The 27,662-nt window shown below is 41.6% G+C and overlaps 1 protein-coding gene across 1 annotated transcript in view; it reads right to left on the bottom strand.

The window, feature by feature from the left end:
* Positions 1–1,401: 1,401 nt before the first annotated feature.
* Positions 1,402–27,662, bottom strand: part of frmd5a (FERM domain containing 5a) — an 88,039-nt gene continuing 61,778 nt past the window's right edge. The window contains exons 2-14 of the mRNA XM_030766239.1: positions 24,634–24,738; positions 21,665–21,707; positions 21,072–21,150; positions 17,008–17,105; positions 15,595–15,718; positions 12,824–12,911; positions 12,493–12,581; positions 10,915–10,978; positions 10,678–10,769; positions 8,347–8,421; positions 6,924–6,992; positions 6,656–6,762; positions 1,402–1,994 (exon numbers count right to left, since the gene is read on the bottom strand). Of these exons, the coding sequence (XP_030622099.1) occupies positions 1,402–1,994; positions 6,656–6,762; positions 6,924–6,992; positions 8,347–8,421; positions 10,678–10,769; positions 10,915–10,978; positions 12,493–12,581; positions 12,824–12,911; positions 15,595–15,718; positions 17,008–17,105; positions 21,072–21,150; positions 21,665–21,707; positions 24,634–24,738 (1,626 nt within the window). The remainder of the gene's footprint in view (positions 1,995–6,655; positions 6,763–6,923; positions 6,993–8,346; positions 8,422–10,677; positions 10,770–10,914; positions 10,979–12,492; positions 12,582–12,823; positions 12,912–15,594; positions 15,719–17,007; positions 17,106–21,071; positions 21,151–21,664; positions 21,708–24,633; positions 24,739–27,662) is intronic.

Genomic DNA, 27,662 nt, shown 5'->3' on the forward strand with positions numbered 1-27,662 from the left:
GTACAGCATTGTTATTGTTAAGTCTAACAGTAGCATGATATCCACATGATATAAACATAAGAGTAAATTAGACAAGGAAAACAAATGATTCTCTCTTTACACAAGATATCTTTCAAGTCCTAGCTCAATTAACACATTAAAAAAAATGGATCAAAAGAAAATGAAAAAGCACGCTTGCAAAATATTCTTTTATGTATCTGTTTAAAAAACAAACAAAACAAAAAAACTAAACAAGAAAAATCCCCATAATTTTACAATATTGCACATCTAGCTAGACTGGATCTATGGATTCTAGGTGGTTTTATGAGGTCAGCCATGACAGTTTCTCTAACATACTGATACTACTGAATCACATGACGTTTCACCATTGTTACTGGTTCACTTCAGCATATCTTTAATCATATTTTTTTAACAATTCGAATTCTACTTCACAGCTTTCTACCGCTTAAACATAATTATAGTCCTAAAAAACATGAGTCAATTCTCAAATCAATCACCAAATACAAAACAATTGCTCTCACAAGACCGAGAGCTTTTACTGAAGCAAGGTTTCCCCCTCAGCAATCTTTCTGTTAATATTCCTCTTTTCAAACAACTTGCACAATCTCTCACTGTGTACAATTTCACTCTCAAAGCAGATCTGATCAATGGTTTCCTCATATTTGGAGTTTTCGCATAGAGCAGCTTACATTTAGCCGTCTGGTTAACGTTGAAAAGATGGACGGTTAAGATTTACGAACCTAAAGGCCTTGGTTGTACACTAGGCTTCACTTCACACACACTCTTCGTTTTACTTTACTGCACCAACAAGCTTTGTGGCTTTCCTGTTCTCTACCCTTCACATTTGCTTACAAAAAACATAATTATTATTAATGTTAAATGCAATAAATAAGTAAATGAAGGCAACTTCCTTTTGTTGCAATAAAATATTATCATCCTTATTAAGGAGCAGAGTGTTCATCGGTTTCTTTGAAGTCTTATGTAGATTTCTTTCTTTGTTCTTAATTCGTTTCTGTAAAAATAAAATACCTGAAATGACCCGAAATTCCAAAAAAAAGGGAAGGAAAAAAAAACCATGGAAAAATGTCTTTTGTCTTTATAAAAATAAACCGAAAAAAAGATCAAAGGGGGAAGACGTAAAAAACGCAAACAGGAGAGGGGAGCAAAAAAAAAAGGAAAAAAAAAAAAAAACGTAGCAAAAAACAAACCCTGAAAATGGAGGAGGAGGAGAGGAGGTCGCTCCTGGCCTGGTGGTCCAGGGCGCTTCAGCAGTGGTGGCATGAGAGAAGCTGGGTTCATGTTTTTGGGGACGTCGCCACGCCCTCCATCTCTCCGTTGCGTTTAATCGTCTTGTCAAGTTCCCCCGTACGAACAGGCCTACGAACAGTACCGCCTCATACTTCACTTGTTAATGAGCAGCCCGCCCACCCAACGAAGCTTGCAGGCAAACCATCGCCTGAGGGGACAAAAGTATTCGTAATGGAACTGTTCAAACTCGGGGGTCTGACGGATATCACGTAAGAATGCAACGTCAAGGTCGGACTCAGTGAGGATGATGAGGAGGAGGAGCAAAACAAAAAGGAGTCCAATGGTCACAAGAAGCAGACGGAGGACACTTAAAACAAACTTATTCACCTGTTCCGCTTCGCTGAGCGCCGTAGCCCCGCCCGAGCCTGCCGCGGGGCCCGACGCTCGACCGTCCGCTCCCAAATCTCCCGCCTCGCCCGCCGAGGGCGTACCGGCCTCCGGCTCAATCTCCTCCTCGATGCTGCAGGGGGCGCCGTTAATCTGGCGCGAGACGGCGAGCTCCAAGCTATGGTCGGCCACAGGGGTGGGCAGCACGCTGTCTGAGGGGCTGTAGGTCTCATCCGAAATTACTGCTGCCCCATCGCTAGCGTCCGTTGCCTGGCTACGGGAGCGCGGTATGAAAGATTCGCCGTGGGAAACGGAGCGCACAGGTGTGGAGTGGGCGCTGTCACGCAGGGACTCCAAGCCTGGACAGGAAAGGGAAAGCAAGTGAGAGAGAAGAAGAGAACAAAAAATGAGAAGTAACAATTTAAATTCTGAATTATTTTGAAAAGAGTGGAACTGCGCAAATGACAACATTTCTGTCATTGAAAATGTGCTAAAAGCTGATATCTCTATAGCAGAGTGGGTTAAAGCAGTCATAAACATTAAGTGCAGTTATAAATTCATTTGATAGGGAACCGTGTGCCTTTTAACAGAATACAGCAAGAGAAAGAAGCACAAAAGTTTTTCATTCAAAAGACGAACGTCCACTCTCTTAAACCATAGCAAATCCTGATAAATCACACACAGTTGCTACAGAGACAATTTTATTTGACAAGACATTTTTTACTTTGACTGAACAATTCGATTTCAAAGATAAGAGGTCTAAAACAGAAAGGTGTGGACTGCCAGTGCTGGACTGCTATCAGAAACCTGATCACAGATGCCCCACAGTTAAGAGAACTTGAAGGGAGCGATTTGATCTGACCTTGGGAAAGGGAGGCGCTAATGTGGAGAGAAAGCACTTCATCCCTGATCTTATTTACTCCTCCGACAGACACGGTGGTTTCTACTCTCAGCCTAAACAACTCTGATCTTCAAGTTGTTAATTGACAGAGCTTGGTTTAACAATTAGCAGTTCAGTACAAATTATCAACACTCAGCATCAACAAATCAAATTTAATCATCACATTATCTGTTGGAACTCATTAAATACTGGAATGTAGGCTACAGAGAGGAGTTCTTAATTGTCCAATCACAACATGGACTTTAAAAAAATCAACAAAATAATAATCAACTGACCAGAAATTACAACAGAACTCTCTAGAAGAGTATGTGGCTACTGTAAACTAGCGCACACAGTCCTGGGTTATCAGAGCAGCAAAGGGTTTTTTGGACATCCACAGCATATTAAAACGTAAATAATCCACACATAACTTTGCATGCCCTTTTTGCTCAAGAATGCGAAGTGGACACAGCAGAGAGGGTGAAAAATATGAGCTTTCGCTGAGTTGAGGATTCCTGTGAGAGTCCTTGCAGACATTTAATACCGTCATTCTGATGAAGAGAGGATTTGGATTTCATCTCCTCACAAAATAGCATGTTATTATTGCTTATGCTTGAGCCCCTCATTCACAACATTAAAATGGCCTCCAAAAGAGCAAAACGCAGACAGGAATTATGATTGGTTTACTGGAGCTGACAGAAATTTCAAAAGCACCATTTATCTCAGGTCATTTTGGGCAAATGCTAAGTAGCTTGCTAACTAGCACAGCAGAGTACTAAATGCTATTACAAAACTTCTACATGTTTTAATGGTACAATGCAAAAAATACTTTTTGCACTACTTCTGCAAAATATTCAGAATATTGTCAGTCAGCCTTAATTTTTCAAAATCCATGATAAACAACAACAACAGCAACGTATCAAATGCCAAATGTTCTGCCTCACTGACCACAAATGTCTGATATGACTGACCAAAACCACTCACATAAACAAACAAAATTCTTTAAACCTGAAAAAAGAAAAAAGATTTTAAAATAAAAGCTACATGAGGGGACGTCGGACTCAAAACAAAGCAAAGCAAAGCAATCCAAAGATTTCAAACAAGTGTCTTTACTTCAGAATCCAAGCTTAAAGAAAGGATATCAAAGGCTTTTCTCTCCCAGCCTGTGAACATCAATCATTTAAAGCAAAGACATGGTGAGGTGCACCAGCGTTCACCATTCTGTCAGATTTAATGGTCAGCATGTGATTTAAGATGCTCATCATGTTTGACATGTACTGTAACACATGCACGCACACACCACACACACGTGCACACACACACACACACCACACACCACACACACACACACACACACACACACACACACACACACACAGGGCTTTACCTGTGGGGGTGCTAGGCGGCATATAGGCTGTACTGATCGGTTTGGCAGATAGAGAAGATGCCCCAGCCTGCTCCTGGTGTGCAGCCAGAGCTGGGTAAAGTGGCAGGACACCCAGAGCTTTGCCTAGCATACGAGGCCCAAGACTCAGCACACGCACTTTCACATCCCGATAACAGTGGTTGATCATACGCAGGTGCACGTTCACCCGCGTGGTAATGCGGATCAGGCACTTCACCATGGTGACGGCCTTAAAGAGCAAACCTTCTTCGCACTGGTCTGGATCCTTAGCGCTCGTGAGTGTATGTGTATGCTTTTGTGTGTGTATGTGTATGTGTGTGTGTGTGTGTGTGTGTAAATGTGTTCAGGTAGTGGTCCCTTCTAGCTTTAGCAGGGCTGTGGTTCCAGGTGCTATAGGCAGTGAGCATAAAAAAGAAGCAGGAGACAGTGTCCTCTTGCTCAGCCACGGTCCTCACACACAACACCAAGCCCCACCCAGCACCTGCCCCGCCTCACACCGCAAGTGACATACAAGGAGAGGAAGGCCCTGACTATTTTCAGAAAAGGGGTATTAATACTCCTTAAAGACACGGTGTCAGCACATGGGAAACGCAGACCTCTCCCTCAGCCTCTCTCAGCAGCACTGCCTTTCAAAACTCCATCACCATCTTCTCAATCTCTTATCTCTCCACATCAGATCTACCTGACCCAAAACCTGACAGTACACATGGAGACATGGATCTAGCCTATTGCAGAGCAGGTGAAGAGCAAACCCCATCTACTCCACCGTAGTAGTATGTCTGTTTGTCTGGCTGTGTCAGCTGTTGATTTTGTTTCTGAGATGGTGCTACTGGTGTAGAGTCTCAGTGATCAGGAGGTTTAGAGGTGTAGGCTGAGGGCAGGTGGAATGGGTGGGGTATACCCTTGCTAGTGGCTAACTTGCTTGTCCATAACATTTATAGCAGAGGGGGAGAGAGAGAGAGAGAAACTGAAATAGAGTGGTCTGACTGACACAGACACCTGGCACTCCACTCCTCTCACTGTTGAGAGAGCCATGCTCAAGTTACAGTGTGTGTGTGTGTGTGTGTGTGTGTGTGTGTGTGTATGTGTATACACACTACCAATGTGGAAAAAGTGAAGGAGTTCCTTAGCAAGGATTCCCAACAGCCACTCAGTATCACCTCCATATTAAAATTATAGTCTTGTGTTCTTCTTTTGCAGATAATTATGAGATGTTTTGAAATTTTAAGTGCACAACACACTAAAACAGAACTGTATTACACACAAACCAAGAGCAGTACTTAAGACAAGGTTCAGTTATGCAGTTAATCATTCTGTGAAAACTGTCTAGTCTCATGTGTGTTGCTCTATAGAGACCCCTTTTCAGTCAGAAAAGTAATGGAGGCGGCATAATCAATACTGCATCAAAGTGTACGTGAACGTGTTCCACAACTGCTTCTCCATGCCGCATCTACTCTTCCCCTGACCTTGGGTTTTGAGATGTATTGCATCCAGCTGTTCTCTATGTGGAACGCACAGCTACCACAATAACGACTGTGAAGGGCCATTGCTAGACACTTTAGTTTAAGACCACACACTCTGGTTTGATAGATGAGCAGTGATTTAAGTGATCATCATGGTAATGTGGCAGAAAACATTTATACTTCTTTCAGAGAAAGTATTCAGACCCCTTTCATTTCTCTGCGCTTCCTTGTATTATCGACTTAATTTAATCAACAAACAATACCCCATAATGACAAAGTGAAAACACACTTTTAGAAATAATACATTTTTAGAAATAAATTTTCGCAAATTTAATAAAACTTAAAAAACTGAAATCTCTTTTTTGCATAAGTATTCAGACCCTTTATTGTGACACTTCAAACTGAGCTCAGATGCATCCTGTTTCTTTTGGTCAACCTTGTGACGTCTACCAGAACTTGACCGTAGTCCACCTGTGGCAAAATCACTGGACCATGATACAGAGAGGCACACACCTGTCTATATAAGACAGAAGCCAGTCCTGAGCAAAAGACAGATGACAGCCCACCCCGAATTTGCCAAATAGCACTTTATGGACTCTGAGAGCATGACGAAAAAGATTCTCTGGTCTGAAGAGATAAAAATTGAACTCTTTGGGCTGCATGCCAACTGCCATGTCTAACAGAAACCAGGCACCTCTCACCACCTAATACAACTAATACAACACAGAGTGAAGCATGGTGGTGGCAGGAACATTGCAGTTCAGCAAGATCTGAAAGGAAAAATGGGAGAAACTTTCCAAATCCAGGTGTGCAAAGTTGGTAGAAGTAAAGCAAAGAAGACTCACAGGTGTAACTGCTGCCAAAGGACCTAAAGGCCACTGAATAAAGGGTCTGAATACTTGAGTGATGAATGATTGATTGCAGTTTTTTATTTCTAATTTGCATTCAGTCGATAATGCAAAAAAGTGTGTAAATTCTTCCTGAAGGCGCTGGATTCAGGAGCAGTAGCACACAATGTGTGGAATGAACATGTTGGGACAGACAGTACATCTGAAAGGCAACATCATCGGTTCAGAGTGGCTTCTGTGAGAGTAGCCTGGGTCTTGCCGTGTTTGGTCCAGGCATCTCTTAATGAAGTAACAGATTCTGTGTGAAGCTTGCTCCTGGGAGAGCAAGATTGTTTAAGTGTTAGAGAGAGAGGGAGAGAGAGAGAGAGAGAGAGAGAGAGAAATTTGCTCCAAGGGCTGCTCAGGGATTGTAAAAGAGTCTCACCTTCCATGATGGATATGTGGACTGCTCTCCTGCGGGTCCGTGGCACGCTGCTGAGCCTTGGACCATGAGTGATGGATGGACAGCTCCTGCTGGGCACCAGGCCAGCTCTGAGGACATACATACACACACGCAGAGAAAACATGCATCAGTACATGACAGACCATATAGTACAACACACTCTACACACTACATCAACAAATTCCAGTATATACAGAATTTAACGAACACACTCACACTCACGCACGCACGAACACACACATAACAGTACCTGTGTATTTCGGGTGGATCTCGTTTGATTTTTGCACTCTGTTCCATCACCTCTTTAGCGACCCGTCCGCTGTAATCGGAGAAAAATCACAGTGGGTTTATTTTAATGTTGGCATCAACTGTACTACATATTCTCACTAATGCCTGCTATTACACAGCAAATCTGAGTATGCAAAATTTCAGGTGTTTTACAGTCACTACTGCTCACATTGCTGCAATTATGAGAAGCCACTGATTTATGAGCACTGCTTTAATTGTATTTATTTTAATGAGTGTAAATTATAAACACTAAAAAGTGTTCCAGTGAACACCCTTCAGAGTTAATTTAACACAAGCAAACTGGCTCCGCAAAGAGTCCCATCAGCCTCTGGGCATTTCCACTGAACTGATGAGAGCAGATGAAGTCCAGACTGCCAGTGAGTGATGGCCATACTCTTCTGCACAAGTCCAAGATTAGTGCCGAGATTAGATTAACCTTCTTCACTCCTCTCTCAAACTCAATTTACTCGCCTCCGAGACCCACGGGACAGACAAACTGCTCTTTCAAAAGAGCCACTACTAAGCACAAAAAGAAAAGTACCTTCTCTATTTTCAGTCTGTTTTGTATTATTCACTTTTATGAGTCACTTACTATTGCATAGCAAACGTAAAAGTCCTTTATTTATTTATGAGGACAGTTTCATGAGTGAGATGCTCAATCCTGACCACCCTCTATTTGACCTCCTACTGAGAAGAAGGGGAACATGTAGCAAGAGGTCTCACTTAAATCCTCTAAACTGTCAAACATTATAGCCACAACAAAACAAAACCAGCAAATATTATGACCCGAACAATCTGCCTTAAAATGGCACTTTATTTAGACTTTCTAATCATCAGCTTTGAGATTTTTTTGAAAGGTTTCAAGATGTATTTCTGTTAAGATTAAGATTATTTCTGTTCTATAAGACACATTTTATTTCTCTCTTTACTTATCCTGTCATTTTACTTTTTGCTTTCTGTGAACCTCACTACGCAAACTTCAGTATTTTAAGAAAAATAAATTAAATTCAAAATTGTCTGAAAATATCAGTCACAATTGTAACAGATTTATATGTTAAATTCCCTGTGTACTGGCATGGTACTGAGGTACTGAGACTAGATTCAAACCAGGACAAGGCCTCTGTGTATGTGTGTGCGTGTGTGTATGTATGTGTGTGTGTATGTGTGTGTGTGTGTGTGAGTGTGTGTGTGTGTGTGTGCGTGTGTGTGTGTGTGCAAGTGTGTGTATGTGTGTGTATGTGTGTACGTGTGTATGTATGTGTGTGTGTCTGTGTGTGTGTGTGGTGGGGGAGGTAAGTCAGGTTGATTCCTTCTTGAAAGGCTTCTTCATTTCTCTACAGCTGTCCTCTATCTGCATTGACCTTTTCACAGCTGTCAGATCTCACCTGTAGCGGAAACGACTGCCCTTGAAAAACAGGTTGCTGCTGGACACTGTGCGCACCTGACTCGACTTCTCCAACCTGAGCAACAGAGGAGACAGAATGCAGTGGGTTTTAAAAAGAGAATAATAATTTATAAACACTAAACATTTGAAATATGTCAGGAAATCAGAGAACCAGGAAGTAAACACATCAGGAAAAAAACAAACAAACAATTTATTACAAAATGAAACATCTTTCGCTGAGTCATAGGAAAACAATGACAAAAACACCAACAATAACAGATACCCTCTTGAACAGATAAGGGGCGGCAGATAACAGTTATAATGGAGATGAGTCCACAGTAATTTTTCATTCACACACATTTGACATCCACTTGTACTTTCCTTTTCTGAAGCAGAAAAGTCTTTGCTCACTCCTCAACAATTTACCTCCAACTTTTAAATGCACAGCATCCCCAGCTCATAATAATGTGTATTTCTGAACTATTGTTCCATCTGTCTTTATGTCTCAGCCTGTGTGCTATTTTAGATGCTGAACTCAAGTCTTGTAGCACAAGGTGAATTACTTTTCTTACTTTTTAAATACTGTAGAATGTTTCCAATTTTTTTTTTTTTACTATTTATTTATTCTATCATTTTACTCTTTCTGTGTACCTCCATCTGCACACTTCAGTCTACAGAGATGTAAATTCTGGTGCTCTAGCTCTTAGTACAGGACAGGACGGATCTCTGGGGAACACTTTGTTCCTGGGTTCTTATCAGTCAGGCACAAAATCTGTTTTCAAACAAACTCCATTCCGTCACTGGAAACAAACACCCAGCCTTTCAATTATGCATTCCCCCTCCCTCCACACAGGAGCCTGTGACTGCAGGAAGCCTGGATGTACCAACCCTGCACTAGACTGAGGCTTATTCAGCGCACTAGAGTTTCTCACAGCTCTACAACTGCCAGAGGAGAAGTTTAATTTTCATTTATGAGAAAGGCATTAGAATGGATATTATCATCTTTGGGAATATGAATAAGGAATAATAAGATTTATTTGATTAAAGACCTAAAAATATCTACCTGGGAGTGTGTCTGCTAGGGAATGGATGATAGTTCTGTGTGTGTGTCTGTGCATCTGTGTGTTTGTGAATGTGTGTGTGTGTGTGTGTGTGTGTGTGTGTGTGTGTGTGTGTGTGTGAGTGTGTGTATGTGTGTGTGGGTGTGCATGTAAGGAGAATATTTATGTGTATATGTGCGTTATGCTTCGTAGTAATGATTGGACAGCCCCTGACTTCCAAAACAAGCCTCACTCCTACTACCTCTACTCAATACACTAAAACCTTTCCACAAAGACAGCATCATGATTTACTGTCCAAAAACCATTTATCCCTCAGCTCATGCTGAGCTGTCTCTGCGTTTTCTCACTCTCTCTCCCTCCCTACCTCCCTCCTCCAGCCTTCTTCTTGCTGCAGGTCCCTGCTGCACCTGAGCACTCATGATAAAACACATTCTCTGCTCAGAAACCTTCAACCTCTCCGCTCATCCATTATGATACAGGCTGCCCCATGCCGCCGTAAGTATCTGTGTGTATGTGTGTGTGTGTGTGTGTGTGTGTGTGTGTGGTTGTCATTGTGGTGGTGGGGGCCTGCTTTTAACACACCTCCCCAAGGTGAAAGGAGAGAGGGTATATACTATCTGTCATGTCTGAAACAGCTTTGCTCTTCACCCTACAGAAGCTCTCCAGTATTTCTCTCTCTCTCTCTCTCTCTCTCTCTCTCTCTCTCTCCCCCTCTCCTATTCCTCACAGAAAGGTCACCTCAGACACACGCCTCCACGCGCCTCCTCCATTAGATGACTCCCCTCTCTGAGGTGAAGTATCAGCAAAAACATTCCAGAATCAGTTTTCAGATATGACACACTAGTAAATGAGATACTGATTATGTTATGACATAAATCAAATTCTACGAGGCCAACTATTAAACATTTCTGTCCCTGAGCTTAATCTAAACGGTAAAGAGCTGAAGTTCCAAGAAGATGTGAAAAAGGGGCACGTCCCTATGCAGAACTTCCTATAGGGCACCAACTTCTGCAATACAGTTTTTCTGTCATTCCAACGTCAAGAGAAAGCAATAGTATCAGTGTTTTTGGAACAAGAACCGTCTCTAGCCATTAGACCAAGAAGTCCTGCTGCAAAGAAATCTGGCTTTAATTAGAAGCCTCGGACAAAAAATGACAAGTGAACTTTTGCAATTCAGTACTACTCTCTACTGTATTTGTTAGTGGGGAGAGAAATGCATATGTGAATTGAAGTGGAAGAACCTCGAAGCAGTTTTTGAAAGAAAAACTCACTTGTAGAAGGCTTGGTTCTCCACACCACACTTCCATAAGTGCTTACATGCCTCAGGCGTCGGTGCAAAGTACGTCAAGATAATCTTCTTGTCCTAACCATTGGTGAGCCAAAACAAAAAATGCATATTTACACAGAGCTAGTAGATTGCAGTATTCAAACAGTCTACAGGTAGTGCTATCATGGGATCAGTAGTTTTAGTCACCAGCAGCTGATTCATTCATAATTCATGATCTAACCTCTTTCTGATTTGCATATATATGGAATGTCTTTCCTTCGAACTTCAGTTTGGTCACCTCGCTCCTGTCCAAGAGAAGGAGAGAGAGAGAGAGAGAGAGAGAGAAAGAGAAAAGAGTGAGAGAATGAGAGTAAGTGTGATACCACGTATACGAAAAGCCGTGATGTCTTTAAATATTCATCAAAACTGCCAGCAGATCACACAAGCCGCATTGGTGCTCCATGTTACTCCGACAGAACACTGATTCATGGCAGAGGTACACTTGGGAGTGGAGCTGTTTGCTGCTCTGCATTTTAGGACTAACACAAACAAACAAATGCAGCGCAAGACATACAGATTCCAGTCAGGAAAAACTTACACTGTTAGGAGGAGCAGTCTTATTCTAGCCTTTAGTCTCATTCTAGCCTTTCATATCAGTGAGGAATATGTTTGAGATTTTCTTACTATGCTAGACAAGAGATAAAATAAAAACCCCACTGGTAACTCTGTGGGCCCTTTCTGTGCAATTATTTCTTCTACAGGAGTGTTAGAGTATGGACTTCAATCCTGTGTCCTGCATCTGGGATTCAAGGTTCAAACCCCAGCTGTGAGCTTAAGAGAACTGATTTGGGTATGGCTGCATGGGCGGGCTCACTTAAATCTTTTAAATCTTTTAAATTTCATGTTGTTTAACTGTTCACTGACCGTTAGACAGTTATGTGCTTATGATTAGAGTGAGATGAAGAGCACGCTTCAACAGAAACATTTTCTCTCGTATTGATTCTCATACTGCCAGTGAGGAAAATGCAGCTTCTGGCTTAATTAGTCTTGGAACACCTGTAGCAGCTTCACTCAAACCAACTAAATTCGCTTCTCTGTGAGAAAGAGACTTACCGGATAATGAGTAGCTGGACACCAAAAATTAGGAAGATCAAAAATGGAATATATTTGATCTTCTCAATTTCCCAATCCTCCCACTAAAGAAATCTATGTGTATAATAGTCCTGATGAGTGCAAGCCTGTTTATCTACTGACAGGAGCTTAAATCTGGTCAATTTGTAGAATGTTCTAAGAGCAGTGGTTCTCTGAGCCCTTTGCCTAGATAAGCATATGACCCAAAGCCGACTTGGCTATGAATAAAGCAGCCAAGGTACTGCATGCAGAGAGAACAAGACTGTGTAACAAGGTGCGGCTTGTCCCTGTCCACTTTGAGTGCATTTGGTGCACAAACAGTTGGTGCCCAGGTGACTAAGCAGGCATGGCAGGTTGGACTCAGGTTGAGCTGATGAGACATAATTGGACACCTGTCTGCTCAGACAGCCCATAGAGAGCCAGATGGCCGGGCCCCACTGACTGGATCTATAACGTACAATATAATAGAACCAGCTGTGATTTGTTTATACAGGGATTCAGACGTAGCCTTTTGTCTCTCCGAATGAATGAGTCATCATTTCACCTTCTATTGTCCTTATGGAGTGAAGTTTGTGTGTGTGTCTGTGTGTGTGTGTGTGTGTGTGTGTGTGCGCGTGTTTGTGCTGAAAGGAGAAATACTGAATATCAAGAAGGAAAAACAGTAAACAGGAAATCCTGCTTCGCTCACCATTTGAGAAAATGTACTCTCCTGTTTCCCTGAAGCACAACAAAGCCAAATGGGGTGAAGGCGAGAAAGGCTGGGTTTCCAGACACGTCCTGTCAAAAAATATATTTTAGAATAACAGAGACACTTAACTCCCTCTCTGAATGAACAAGTATGGCCCTAATAACAGCCAACCAGCAAATAAGAGAGGAGCTGGCTCCTGCAAGCTCACGATTTCCAAAGATAAGCGATCGTTACACAAAACTACGAAGAAGAGTTCGATGTGTCAATATGAGGGTCGACTACAGTGCGTGAGTGAGTGGGATGTGAGTGTTTGAGAGAGACAACTTGTCACCTTGCACGGATGAGGATCCACACCGTATGTTTCCAGCATCTGGGCTTTCTGGAGGAAATTCCGCTCTGACGTTTCAGGACTCTGCCCACTATGAAACAGAAATAACACATCTGTTCAAACACAGTCAGATCCATACAACATCTCTCTCTCCCTCTCTCTCTCTCTAACCCACAGACTGCAGACAAAACACTGCAGTCCCCATTTTGTATTAGATATCCTTTATGAGTGTATTATTATATTTATAATAGCATATTGAAGTCAGTTCGAGTTCTTTTCAGAGATGTTGCCCTGACTCTGTATGGGCATGTAAAAACAAACTGGTAAATAGGCATTATATTTATTCATATACCTCTTATCCAGATCATATCTCTCTACATGTCAGATGTCTGGGAGCAACTTTAGATCAAATGCCCTCCTCAACCCTGGGCCATTAATACCATTACCACTGAGCCATTAATAGACACATTTTTTAAAACATCTAAATATGTTACAACATACAAAGGAAATGTAAAGTTCTTTAAAGCCCTTTATTTATGTTGAGGATTAATTTATAGACATAAAATCCTTGGGATGTGATTTCTAACAACAGCTCTAGATCTTGCATTTCGGCTTGGATGAGCTGACCATAGAATCCTAATCAGCTTTCCAGACTGTTCTAGCATAATTGATCAGGGATTCATTTACCAATTCATGTATTATTCAACGTTGACCATCCAACATACAATAGCTTCATGCAATAGGAGCCTCTTGACATGTATCTCAATATACAACACTGGAAAAACCCACACTGGGTCACCTGGGCCTCTTTGGCTGGCCTTGGGCAAGACTGAATTACTGGATCATTCAAAAGATCTAAAATCAAACCCCTCCAGACATCCCAGGGATAGTTTCCACTATCAGGTTGATTTGAGTGGTTGTGTTTCTGAGTGAGATGGCCACTAGAGGGCAGCAATGTACTCACATCTACCACAATGAAATTACGTTCAGTTCAGCTCAATACTGACATACTGTACATATGAACCATTAAACATCTTCACCTCATAAGATCATGCGTATCTGACTGTCCAATCAAACTCTGGCATTCAAAAACATACTTGCAATGTGGAGGTGCCATCTAATATCAAATTGGTTCCCAGTTTTCATTAATCATTTGATACTCTTTGTCTGATATCCTTCAGTAAAAAATGAAAACATCACCTAACATGAATAAACAACTATCTACACAGTGTGTTAAATGAAAAGGACCGGACTGTTTAACAAATCAGCTGCAATGACACTCAGAAGCAGACCTAGGTATGATAAGTATTTGAATGGCTGGTCACTGTCACAGTGCCACTTGGTATTCTCTTTCTCTTTCTGTCTTAATTAATGGGATAAATGGCAGTTCTGATGAAGATATTCATGTGATGTGTGTTTGTTTTTTTTCCTTCAGTATATTCAGTCTTGTTAAAATTTTAGCAAATTTAGTAGAGAAGAGTTTGACGAAATGCAACCATGTAAGAGTATTGGGACAGAGTCCCCAAATTCAAATACTTCACATACTTATCTGACCCAGGTCTGCTTAGATGTTGTTCTACTTCCATCAATCAACCTTCCCAAAAGCAGAAGGTTAACAGGTTAATTAGATCAGTGATTCTCAACTCCAGTCCTGGGGGCCAAATGTCCTGCATGTCTTTGTTTTAACTCAGGACTGATATACCTGATTCCACTAATCAATTCATCATCACGCCCTTGATTGGCTCAATTAACTGTGATAATGAAGAGTTAAAACAAAGACGTGAAGGGCAGTGGGCCCCCGGGACTGGAGTTGAGAATCACTGAATTAGATTATATTTATATTTATGCATATTTATAAACATTATATTTGTGTTTTATGAATATATTTATTTTAAAAGACACAACACTATTACGCTCTGTTACATATTAGGGGAAAAAAAACATTAACGTAATGCTAACATAACAAAGCCCATCGATGTTTTACATTTTCAGCCACTCTCCTATAAGTAGAGGAGTGTGTGTGTGTGTGTGTGTGTGTGTGTGTATGTGTGTGTGTGAGGGTGGGTGGGGACACATGCAGTTATTCCATTATGAGCACAGTCTATAGCTCAATGCCAGTGTAGAGGCCAGGACCCCAAAGTAATGACAGCACTAATGACACAGAAAGTGTGTGTGTGTGTGTGTGTGCACGCATATGTGTGTGTGTGTGTGTGTGTGTGTGTGTATCTGATCTCTGTCGCCTCCCACAACACCTGCTAAATGAGATCAGACCATTAGCCTCTCTGCCTGAAGCTCTTTCACCTCATTGGTTTGATGTTTTTTCTCTCTCTATAGAAATACAATTACTCAAATGTTCAACTGGACAATGGCTCAACACAAGTGCTTTCTGGCATGTGGCTGTGCACATATCCAGTCAGGATAAGAGATGTATTAACAAGTCAATAAAAGAGGGAGGCTCACATTGCAAATATGAGATACACATATAGACATCCAATGAGGAGACAGAAACAGAAGAGAAAAAAGAGTGTGTGTGTGTGTGTGAGAGAGAGCAAGAGAGAGAGAGAGAGACAGAGCAAGAGAGAGAGAGACAGAGACAGAGACAAAGACAGAGGGAGAGCGAACAGTAGCCTTATCCATCTGAGAAATAGATTCAGCCATGCAATGTTGATAAGGCTTGAGAGCTTGGGACAATAGCCTCCTTTGAGGTGTATGGTGCTTTTAAGTAGAGAAGGAGAGCGAGAGAGATTTTTCTCTTCAAACAAAATAATCCTTACATCAATTCTGTCTTATGGATCTCTGCAATCCTCCTCTCCAGTTTCTCGGAGTGTTTGGGGAAGAACTGAAATTTGGAGCTGTAGCCTTCTGGATGCTTCCCTGGGTCGTAGTCTCCGATCTCAGCTACAAGAGACAACACAGAGCATCAACACACACAGTGAGCCTTCTGCATCATAACCACGTATCAGACACACTATTTTACACACACACATACGCACGCACGCAAACACAATCAAACATTTATGTGGAAATGATTCTGCTCTTGAGGGAAGTTTATGCTCACACTTTGCTGCCCACATGTATTTTTCTATGAGGAATTTGGCGGCAAAATGATGCATGTTTGCTGTACGGCAGCATATGCAGTATGTATGTTTTGTGTACAGCATGCTGAAAGCATCCTTATAACTGTGTGTGTGTGTGTGTGGTGGCATCGCTGTGGATCAAAACACGCCCCTGTAGGGCTTAAACCAGCGACGACTTGTTTATTCTGTGATTGGATGCAGCACCAGGATCCCTCAGGCATCTCTGGCAATTAGTTTTAAGCAAAGAGGTGACAAAGCAGCCCATCTTTAATTCAACAACCCTCCCCCTGAACGCTCCTGAGACTCCGGGCCGAAAGGGCAAGCGCTTTCCTCTTAGCTTTGCACTTTTTTTCCTTTTTTCTCTAACCGCCCTTCCTCTTCTCCTTCCTCTTCCTCCTCCTCCCTCACCATCTGATCAAACACACTCTACCTGTCACTCAGGAGCCTGTGTGTGTGAGCAGGATACTAAAAACAATACCTCAGACTTGGCTCTTTATCAGGAAATAGCCTATATGCATGCCAAATTTATTCAAGTTGCCTCTTATAAAATCCTTTTATCTGCTTTGTTGCGTTTTTGCACGCTAATGATGGTATCTAAGGAAGCAAGGTAAGGTGTAGTTATAGATTTCATACTTATTATTATCACACACGGCTCCAAATATGTTGAAAGAAGATGACCTAAGGCATATGAGTATGTTCTGAAGATAATAACTAATAGCCATGAATCCTTATCGAGTAAATATATTCTTAAATTTCAAACAGGAGGAAATACAGATTTTTAAAAAGGTCTAAAAAATAACCAAAAAGTCTTAAAAAGAAAGTCTTTCTTTTTTCTGTGTATCACCTTCTCGCAATCTTGTTCTTAACTTAAAGTGACCCTATAGACGGAGGGTTTGAAGCACTCTGCTGGCTATGATAACTAAGTTGGGAGCTTCTAACAAACAGCATCCTTATTAGGAAATGATGGGAGTTATGTGAAAAAAAAGGTTAGGTTATTTAAAACCTTTCCTTCATAATGTGGCAGAATGGCTGAGGTGGAGATTTTGAGGGGGAAAAAATGTGCAGTGTCGAGAGTGGGATGGATAAATTCAGCCTGTCACTTCATATTACCCTGCAGGATATAGGCCGCTAGCATGGCAGCATCTGACGTCTTACACAGGAGACGGCCGTGATACAGATCTCTCTTGATCTGCAGGAAGACTAGATACCTGTAAAGAGAAACAAAATCAGCAGGTCAAAAAGAGAGAGAGAGAGAGAGAGAAGGAGAGAGAGAAAGAGAGGGGAGGGGGCGCTTCTTTTAATGAGAGACATGACTCCTCTCTTTTCACACAAAGGCCATCAATAATCTCAAAAGAACGTTGACTCAACATGCCCTGTGGGTATCTTGAATATTTCTTTTTGATTTAGTTAAAGCGAACACTTTTGTTTGTCGGGAAAAATGCTGAGAGAGGAGTGGGAGAGATGTGGTTTAGAGAAATGAGGAGCTGAAGCAGGCTACTGCTGCTCTAGAGTCTCCTACGTTTGCCCCCTGTCATAAAACCCTGCTCCAAATGGAGACCACGGGCACCTTAAAATTCCCCAAAATGCGATAGGGTAATACGCAAAACTGTCCAAAACTGACCATCCAAGGTTATGGATCTCCTCAGTTCCTTCTCAAACCTCTCAAACCATACTGACAAAATGTTCTGAAAGACATGAACGCAAAGAGACATCAAAGGTCTTGACACATAAAAGTGAAGACAGATTTTTCCAGATCAAAATTTACTGGAGCTGGAGCTCATTTTAGAGTTAGTTCGCACCTATTAAAATCTACACTATTACAATTACTCATGCAAAAGTACCATTTTTTAACTATACATCAAATCATTCCACTGACACTCAGATCTTGTGTTGAAAACCAGTCATTCTAAACCCAGCATATCTCAGGAGGACAAAGTGACGTTTTTGCCTTGAACTTTTTTTTCAAACTAGGCGGCCGACAAATTGAGAGCTATTAACATTTCACTCACAAGGCCATATGAGGTAAAAAAAAAAAAAGGAAGAAAAAAAAAGGCAATTACACTTTCTGAATTGTCCCTGAGTGACACCATTTAAAACAGTTGCTACTGCTGTACCCACCAGTCAGTTTCTGCCCCACATATCCATTTTCCTTTTATATCATAAACTTGTTTTTCACATGCGCAAAAAATGAGCTTGTCAATGTCATTCTCACTCAGCGAAGGACAGCAGACAGCGCTGAGTGAATCGTCCATTAACCTTAAGGTATCAGGACTTTTTCTTTTGCTACCAATACCATCTACAAGTAGCAGACACACATGTACAACAGGTCTGAGGATGTGGGTCTGAAACAACAACACGGTGAAAGTCCTTCCTTCGTGCTTTGGTCTTTTTTTTTATAGAGAGATCTGGTTTTTATAGAGGCATCATCTGGTTTAAATGCTTCTGACCTCTTTCCCTCTTTTTTCTCCATCATTCTCTCTCTCTCTCTCTCTCTCTCTTTCTCCCTCTCTCTCTCTCCATATCTCCATTTCCCTATCACTCTCCTCTTCTCTCTTTCTCACGCACCCACGTCCCTGGACACTCTCCTCAGTCCTTTCCCACCTCTCTGATATATGGCTGTGTTTTCTTTCTCTGTGGCTTGTCTACATTTCATTTCACACCACAGTGAATGCAGTGAATGAAATCTCCACCCCAGACATCAGGCTAAACAATATCTGCTACACAGGAGATAAAATGTGAACATGTGGATTAAGGTTTGAGATGAATGCATAAACACAAACACACATACACACACACACACACACACACACACACACACACACACACCTTTTCAGATGATGAAAAGATGAAAAAGCAGAGAGTGCAATCAGGTATTTAAGAGCATGTTTTTCAGGCCACTGTGTGAGTTTTCTGGGTGACCTCATTGCAGATTGCATGGGAGGGGTGGGGGGTAGTGGGTGGAGTGGAGGGGTGGTGAATGAGCCCAAACTACAGCTAGCTGGGAGCTAAACATGTATCATTCAGAGAGATCTGGCAGTGAACACTTTCTCCCATATTTCTCATGCTTCTCTCCATCAAAAGTCAGGTCAGTGAAGGAGATGGGGGAGAGGGAGGGGCCAGGGGGCGACGGGGGTGGTGTATGCAGCATTCATTCAGAACATTTTAGTCTCCATCCTATTTTATTGAGCAATCTCAGCAAGTTACTCAGGAAGGCTTTCAAAAATCTTCTCAGCTCTGAAAATCCCTAGCACCAAGCAATGTTCTACTTTTAATATGTATGCTCTTCTGCCTTAGACGGCTCTCAGTTTGTTTAATTATAAAGATGCCGTCCGTCCAACATGTTTCTGCCTCGGAAGGGGATGGCTTGCTCTCGCTCCATCACACTGGGAATTTGTGTAACAGTGTCACACTGGGTTCCTTTTAGCCCAGCCGGCTGGGCAGAAATGCTGGCGGTGGTTGCGTGTGGCCTCTCGCTCTTTTAAACACAACATGCAAAGCCAGTTCGCATTTTATTTTCAGCCAGCAGAAAATGGCAAAATGCTTCAGTGTTCCAGTTTTTCTCCCTTTCTCTCTTTCTTTCTTTTTTTCTTTCTTTTTTTCTTAAGCCACTGAAGATCAAAAGCAACAGTGATATTACTGCAGAAGCTATGGGACCAAAATTGTCAGGAAGCGCACATTCATATAGTAAATTCCTGGAATATCTTCTCCTTTAGTCGTTATGCTCCTAGTCCTCAACAGACCTAACACTTACCATGATTGATTCGGATCAAATCATCATTTTCTAAGCCGGCAAACACCTCTATGTACCAGCGTCATTAATAGCTGTCCTCCCTCTCACATGATTCGTATTTCCAGTTATTCCCCATAACTTAAACACAATACGCTGCATGATGACCTTCACTGTGTGTTTGCATTGAACATACAGCCGTCTTTGAATGTGGCACCCCTGATGTCTGGTACTGTGTTAATGACAAGACAATGGAGGAACACAGTGGCTAAACACTGGGGCCATTGAAAATGAAAACACATCACTAAAACCTATGCTAAAAATTGGCACATTCTTGTCAAGTAAGTAAGACGGTGCTAAAGTTGTACTTCAAATCATGGGGGCTGTACTGCAGCATATTGTTCTCAGGGACAGATAACTGGAGTTCCTTTAAGCCGGTCAAATCACACTCCCCAGTCTCCTCATACAGACACTGGAGAGGCTGGTGAGGGATGGGGATGGGAAGGTGTGTTTTTCCCGTGTTCAAATTGGGCTAGACTTCAGCATTAGTCATCAGCCCGGCTTTGAGATGCATCCCTCTTACCTATGTAGGAATGCGTTCATCTCCAGCTTACTCATGTTTACTTAAATCAATGAGGACAAAACAAGCATATTTCTTCCTTTTCTTGGGATCCTGCTCTCTCCGTACTGGACTATATGACTCGTGGAACTAAGAAGTTTCACTGGCAGATATGAACCATGACCCTGTTTCCAACTGCTTGTTTAGGAGTTCAGAGTGAGCTAATAGGTATAAGGTACACAGGTTTTCGCTTCTTAATCTCAGGGTTCTAGAATAAAGGCAGTTATGAGCGCAGTGGAGATCAGAACCACCTCATGAGTAACTCCAACAATATAGGTATTAATAGAAGTAAAATAATTCTGAGACGAATCCCAAGAAATCCTACACTGGTAAACAACAGTGGCAAACCTGCTGTATGGAGACAGATCTAAATACTTTGCAAAATCCTCATTACATCTTGTTATCTACCAACAAAACGGCAGAAGCAAATATTACCATACAGGCACAAACCACAATATCAATTAAAAACCAAGTCTGTGACAATAACAAACATAAAAGCAGTTTTCAGAATGAATGACAGGGTTTTCCCGAAACCCTTTTCCAAGATAAGACAGAGACAGAGGGAGACAAAGACAGAAAAAGGTGAGAGATGAGAGACATAACCACACGACACACTGTTCTCTTTTGACAGAAAGGCCACTGACAGTCTCAAAAGATGCTACCCTCTGAGCAGTCTGAATATTTCCTTTTGATTCAGTTAAAACGAACATTTTAGTTTCTAGGGGTGAAAGCTGAGAGGAGGGCAGGGGAGAGGTGGTTTGAAGAAAAAGAGAACCTGCAGTGGTACATCTTGACGACCCAATAATGTAACAAGAGATTTTGTCTTACCTGGTGATCTCCTCTTTCAGAGCAGCCGGGTCCGGGGGATAGAATTTTACCCTCAGACACATGGTAAACGGGGGCTGGGCTATGAAGCAAAACATGAAATATCATCGTTATGCTCTATTCAGCCTCTCTCGTTCATCTCTATTTTCACCACCTTTACTAACTTTAATTCCTGCTGTTAGTTCACCTGCTTCATACTGGTTGTGTTTAGCTGTAATACTTGCAAATCAATTTGAGATGTGCATTACCACACAGTAGGTTCTATTACAGAATTCATTTTATTGTCAGACCTTAATATTTATTCAATTCAATTCAATTTTATTTGTATAGCGCTTTTCACAATCAAAATTGTCTGAAAGCAGCTTCACAGCGATCAGTGCCTAAATTTATATGCCTCTCTGTAACAGTGCTATGGGTTAATGATTGAAGGGACATCATTTTTGTTCCCTGCCATCTGTGTAGGGGAAATTTTGAAAAAAAAAAAAAAAAAAGCACATTTGAGTCTCAGAGCCAAAGCTTCAGTGGAGACTCCATGGTGATTATCACCGTATTTGCTTAATTATGAACATTAGCGGGGTGTGAATAGGCATACTTACATTTCATCTGCTTGGAAATAGACTTGGTGAACTCCAACCAGTGCTGCAGAAATGTCAAACAGCAAAAAGTCTCAGTCACTTAAATCTTCTGAACACGCACACGCGCGGGCACACACACACACACAAACACACAAAAAATCACTATTCATCATTTTCACAATATTCCATTGGAACAGGTGGCCAGGCTGGCTGGTTGAGCCGTGTACTCCGATATCACAACTTGACAGCTGCAAAAAAGCCGAAACCAATCTCTTCCATTTCTTCTCCTTCCGAAGCTAAAAAATCAGCACATCCCAGACACCACGCTGCGACCCCGTCTATGCAATTGTATGTCGAGTCCGCTGGAGGCTGACAGAAGAAGCTATAGGTTGCCCTTAAATCAGCTAAGCTCAACTACAGGATCTGACAAGGCTGTTACATCTAGGACTCTTGAGACCAGTGAAGAAAATCCATGTTTTGGATTCTTATAAAGTTTATACTAAGAATGAGGAGATTAACAATTGAGTAGGTTAAGAATGATTTTGGTATACCATTAGCCTTTCCTGAGTGACGGGCCCTTAGTCATGTTTTCCTGTGAGTGTCCATCCTGTGGGAGCCGTGGGTATTTACTAAGGCCTGTGTAAGCACTGTGGGAGCATTGTTCAGGTTTGCAGCTTATGATGTGTGGCAGGAGAGCTCTGCTTTTCACCGACATGACCTCATTATTATTTATGACACTCAAAATATGAGGTTCCCAAAGGGGGTCATGGCAAGAGAGAGAGAGAGAGAGATGAAAGAACTCGCAGAGAACGTGAGTAAAAGCCATCATTCTGTCAGGTTAGCGTGTATCGGACAAACATCAGCCAGAGAAAAAGAGATAAACAGGCCTGAAGCGATCGCAGGAGATTTTGGTGTCATTTTAGAGTTCCGTTTTGTTTCAGAGGGGAAATTTGACAACAAATCAGTCATATTTAAAACGAGAGACCTGTATGAATGAAAATTGTATATGTCTGTGTTGTAATTTTTCTTTTTCATAATATTTCTGTATGCTTGTACTGCTTCCTGTGTCACTGGAGCCACATTAGAGAGAGAACATTTATTATTCACAAAGACCCTGTTCTCCACTAACACAGACACAGAATTAAGTGTCATTTAAAACAGATGCAAATTGTCAACAGTATTTTTTAAGAAGAGAGCAAATTTGACCTCATCATATTTGCATGTTTGACCTCACCAGTGACAGTGTAAACTGTACTAATCATTCTCATTAGGTAATAGTAATAGCAATGAACATTAAGGCAAATTAATAGTAGTGCAAAAGCAAGAGATATGTGAAGCAGCTCTCTGTCATGTTACATGGGCTGAAGAATTGTGTCCTTGTGGTGCCTTTTGTGCAAATTGGTCAAGGTAGCTAATTAAGAGTGACAGACTAACTGTTTGGATTAATTGGACTGCCTTACTAATGAATTATTCAATTTAAATGTTTTAACTGATTGATCTTTTTCAGCTGAAACAATTTAAGATGTCAAACTATGTGAAAAGCTCTTTTGTGGTGATAGAGGCCTACTTTATGTGTCCATGTGTCTGTCTAGGTAGGCTATATATCTATCCATCAGTCTATCTATCTAGCTAGCTAGCTAGCTATTTGCATGAGTTTGTGTAGTTAGATGCGATTAAATGCATTTTTATCTGCTGACATTTCACCCTAATGAAAGATTATTCAAGTGCAATATATCTATAAACATGAGTGGACAAAATATGCTTCATCCAAATGTATTTATTATTTTCCTTCAAAATCTCACAGAAACCCACCCGACCAACGGGAGTTTACAACAGCAGCTTAACATAAGACGAATCAAAATCAAGCTGCCAACATTATCAGTCTACTCAGAATGAAGAACTTTCCCAATCACATTCATTAACTTCGCCTAACAGCAGGTTGGCCATTTTGGATTTTGTGTGTTTTGACTCATTCCAATTTTAAATACTACTCTTAGATATTGCAGACATACTTTTCCTATTCCTTTGCACTGAGCCTTTTGCTTAGACACACAAGTCTGGTTACATTTTCAGATGAGAAGGCAGTTTGCTTACTGTACAAATACGCCCATAGATGGAAAACAACCTCTCACAAGGTAGTGATGTGGCAGGTGACTTAGTCGGCTAACCTAGCTTTCCTTGAACTATGGGAGATTCAAAGGGTCATATTAGGATTTGCATTGTACATATAAATATATATATATGTGTGTGTGTGTGTTAATATATATATATATATATATATATATAGAGAGAGAGAGAGAGAGAGAGAGAGAGAGAGAGTGAGAGAGATAGACAGGTAAACAGATAAAGCAGTTCTCTATCACCACAATAGAGCTTTTCTAGTGCAGACTCACAGCAGATTCATTATATTATAAAAAATATTTTCAAATTCAAAAACAGCGCACTCCCGCCAGTGACAACATAGATGTTTAAAGCCTGTGAAATAACTGGGAAAAAATTAGTCTGGGAAAACCAACACTCACAAACCTGCTGTGTAGCCTGGCAGTCAATTTGCTCTTTGCCTACAATGTTTTATGTGTGTCCGCCATGGTCAAGGGTATCCAGCCAAAGTGCCAAACTGTGATTCATTCCCCTCTTCATCATTCTGGGAAGACTCACTCTATCAGCCTTTCCTCTCTCCTTCAACCCATGTCACCAAACACTGTCCTCTCCCATACATACTGCCATACTCACTTCTCTCTCATCTGGACAACTAAAATGCTTTTCAAATGTGTGAATTCTTCATGAACCAAACAGCGGATGAAAACACATACTCTCTGTGAATAATAAACCACTCTGTACTTTTCTCTGTGAGATGAAATGGCATTTCGCTCTTGAAGATGAGCATAGTGGAATACACAGTTACGGAAAATGAAGGCAATAAATCTTTCTTTTTCTGATGCTCTGTTGCTTCTTCACCATTAACCTCCACTCCAGGCAAAGATACTCACCCTCTGCTTGTCTGGGTCCACATATCTGATGCCAAAATAGTCCTTTTCCAACAGGTTCAGATGGTGACAGATGAGGTCAAACAGATACTGTCCCTTGGCATCCCGCTGCAGAAGACAACAGAGAGACAGAGAAACACGTTTCAGCAGGATATGAAACTAATGTTTGTTTTCAGGTGAGGTAGTTTTAATTTCGTTTGGTAGAGAGGGAGGGTCAAGGATGACTGGCAAGTTTGCCATTTCTGGGGCTGTGGAGGAGAGCAGATTTTAATTAATGCTAACAGAATGTGCTTCGCCTTTTCTTTGGACCCTCCGGAGAGAGCTGAGATTTATTCAAAATTAATGCAAAGACATCTGCAGAGTCAGGCCCAAAAAGCCTCTGTGGCTTAAAAGGAGAGGAAAAGGCGGAGTGGGTGGAGGTGGGGAGGGGGCTAAAAGTGACTGCAGTGCTAAAACAATACTAGAGTCATCTAGAATCACTAGAATCATGAGTTGACCCCCCCCCCTTCCTCCTGTCCACCTTCAGTAAGAAGGCTGAGCACGCCAATCTACATCAAGGCTACAGAGGACCGCCTGTGTCTCACTTCTGTAAGAAATAAATACTCACCTCACCCATGACACTACAAAGCACCTCTGCTATTGGCTCCCCTCCTACACTGCATTACAGCAACATTCATATATCCGTCAGAGATGAAACCAAGTGTAATAAATAACCTGACAGGGACTGGGAGTCAGATGTGTTACCAGGATAATACTGAGTACCTACTTACAAAGCCACAAAGTGTGAATCACACATGCACACACACACACACACACGTGCACACACACACACACACACACACACACACACACACACACACACACACCCTAGGTAATTTTCCCTCATCTCTAAGGAGTCTATGATTTGAAGTTTTCATCCATTATTATAGGCCAAACTGAGAGTTAATGAAGCAGCAAGGGAGCAATGAACACCATCCCGTCTCCGCTTTGCCTCAGCTCTACACCTGCTCTGACAGACCAAGCAAAACACCATTTATTTCCCCTTTTACAAGTAGGAATTTTCAGTGGCAGCAAATTGCTATGTGCGAAATGTGCTAAGAGTCGGTCTTTGCCTTAAAGTCCGGATTGGGGGCCAGGGGGTGTGGTTGCTGTTTGAGTCCAAAAACTCCCTTCCACAACAGCCACAACACTGTATAAGTGCAGAGAACACATTGTATTTGGACAAGGATGGTTTACTGAGGTGGTTAACTGGTAACTTTATTACTGTGAAGATCCAATTATGCTCTTGAGGGTGTTTTAAGGAACTGTCTAAAAGTGTTCCCGTTGGACCCTTAAATAATTCCATGGACTTGGGACATATCCAGTCTTAAAATTTAACAGGTAAGTGTATGGTCTGAACTGCCCTTCCACACTGCCCACCCTTCCAACGAATGAAAAGTGAAAACCACCACCTAACCATGCATTTTTAATGGCCCAAAACGGAGTAGAGAGAGAAGATGAGCAGCCAAAGGCTTTGTGAACATATGAGAGGGAAGAGTGGCCGTTAAAGAGGTGGGACTGCACTTATTCAGACCTCTTCTCTCCATCTCGGACATACAGATAAAAACCCCCCATTAAAAACCCTTAACACTGATTTGCATTTGAAATGTTTTCAGCGACAATACCATCTCTTTTTGAATAAGTAGTTTAGAATGCAGAGATGATATGAATTTTAACGACTTTCTGTCAGAAGTAAAACGCTGTTTTTCTTCTGTGGCTTGGGCCATTTGTGGCTGTCAGGTCGCATTTGCATAAGCACACCCTTTTATGATTAAGGCTACTTGTAACAACACAGCATTTCTTAATAATCACTACTACCTCACCCCTGAGAGAACACAGAAAAAGCCTTACCTCAGTTCCATAGCATTAATTCAACATCCATACTTAATACACACACTCTGTGGGATGTTCTTCATTAAATGATCTACCATACATCAAATATGTTTCCACCTGAACATCATCAGACATAAACTACTGATTATTCTGACACTGCAATGGTAAATAGTTTTTCATTTAGTTAGTTTTGTTTTTTTACTTTTGTTTTCAAGTGTTTGACTATGCCAGTGATGCTGTAGTGAGAGAGAGAGAGAGAGGGAGAGAGGAGTGATGGATGACCATCATGCTCTCTCTGCTCCTGCTCTCTCCTCCTTTCTCTCAAGACAGGGACAAATGACACCAGAACAGCCATGCCACCTCTCCCTCTCTCCACAGAGTTTAACTGAGACCTCTTTAATGGAGCTCATTTAATGAGGTCAGGCAGTGAGCACTCGTACCACATGATCAAACTGAGCTTTTCCACCCCATTACATACAGCAGACCAGAAAAAGTAGAGTGACAGATACAGTGATGGAACCTTCAAAATCAAACACCACGTTCATCAATCAAGACACTATAAATATCTTGTTAGGTTTAGACATTTATGTGAGGTTGACATATGTCAGAAGTCAGGGATTCTGAGCCTCCTGGACTCATCTCAATCCCTCCAGAAAGAGAGTAAATGGTCAACAAACAGCTTTAGTTTGCTTTTTAATCAACTTTTTCTAAATCAGTCACACAACAACAGAGGTCTCTGCTCTAGGCAGGGATTAAAATGGCAATGTGTTAGGACAGGTGTGTGTGTGTGTGTGTGTGTGTATGTGTGTGTGTGTGGTTCAGGCCAGTGCTTTTCTAATTCAGTCCTCAGGACCCACTGGACCAAAGTTCTTTGCTGTCACTAACACAAGTGATATGATTTGTCTGCTGATCAGTGTGCCCCTAGTAAGTCAAATGAACTGAGTCTGAGTCCTGCATTAATGTGCTGTCTGCTGGGATACCCAGGGCTTGACGTGAAAAACACTCGTTTAGACAGGAGCAGATCCTAGAGCCACTGAGATTCAAATTATCATCTTGCAAGCAGACATCAGTATAACAACTGGGACTGTGAGAGTAAACTGCACAGGTATGTCTGGCACTGAGAAGAAGCTGAAAATTTGGTTCTGTTCTGTTCTGTGCCT

Source organism: Chanos chanos, chromosome 2, assembly GCF_902362185.1.
Source record: "Chanos chanos chromosome 2, fChaCha1.1, whole genome shotgun sequence".
Taxonomy (NCBI): Eukaryota; Metazoa; Chordata; class Actinopteri; order Gonorynchiformes; family Chanidae; genus Chanos; species Chanos chanos.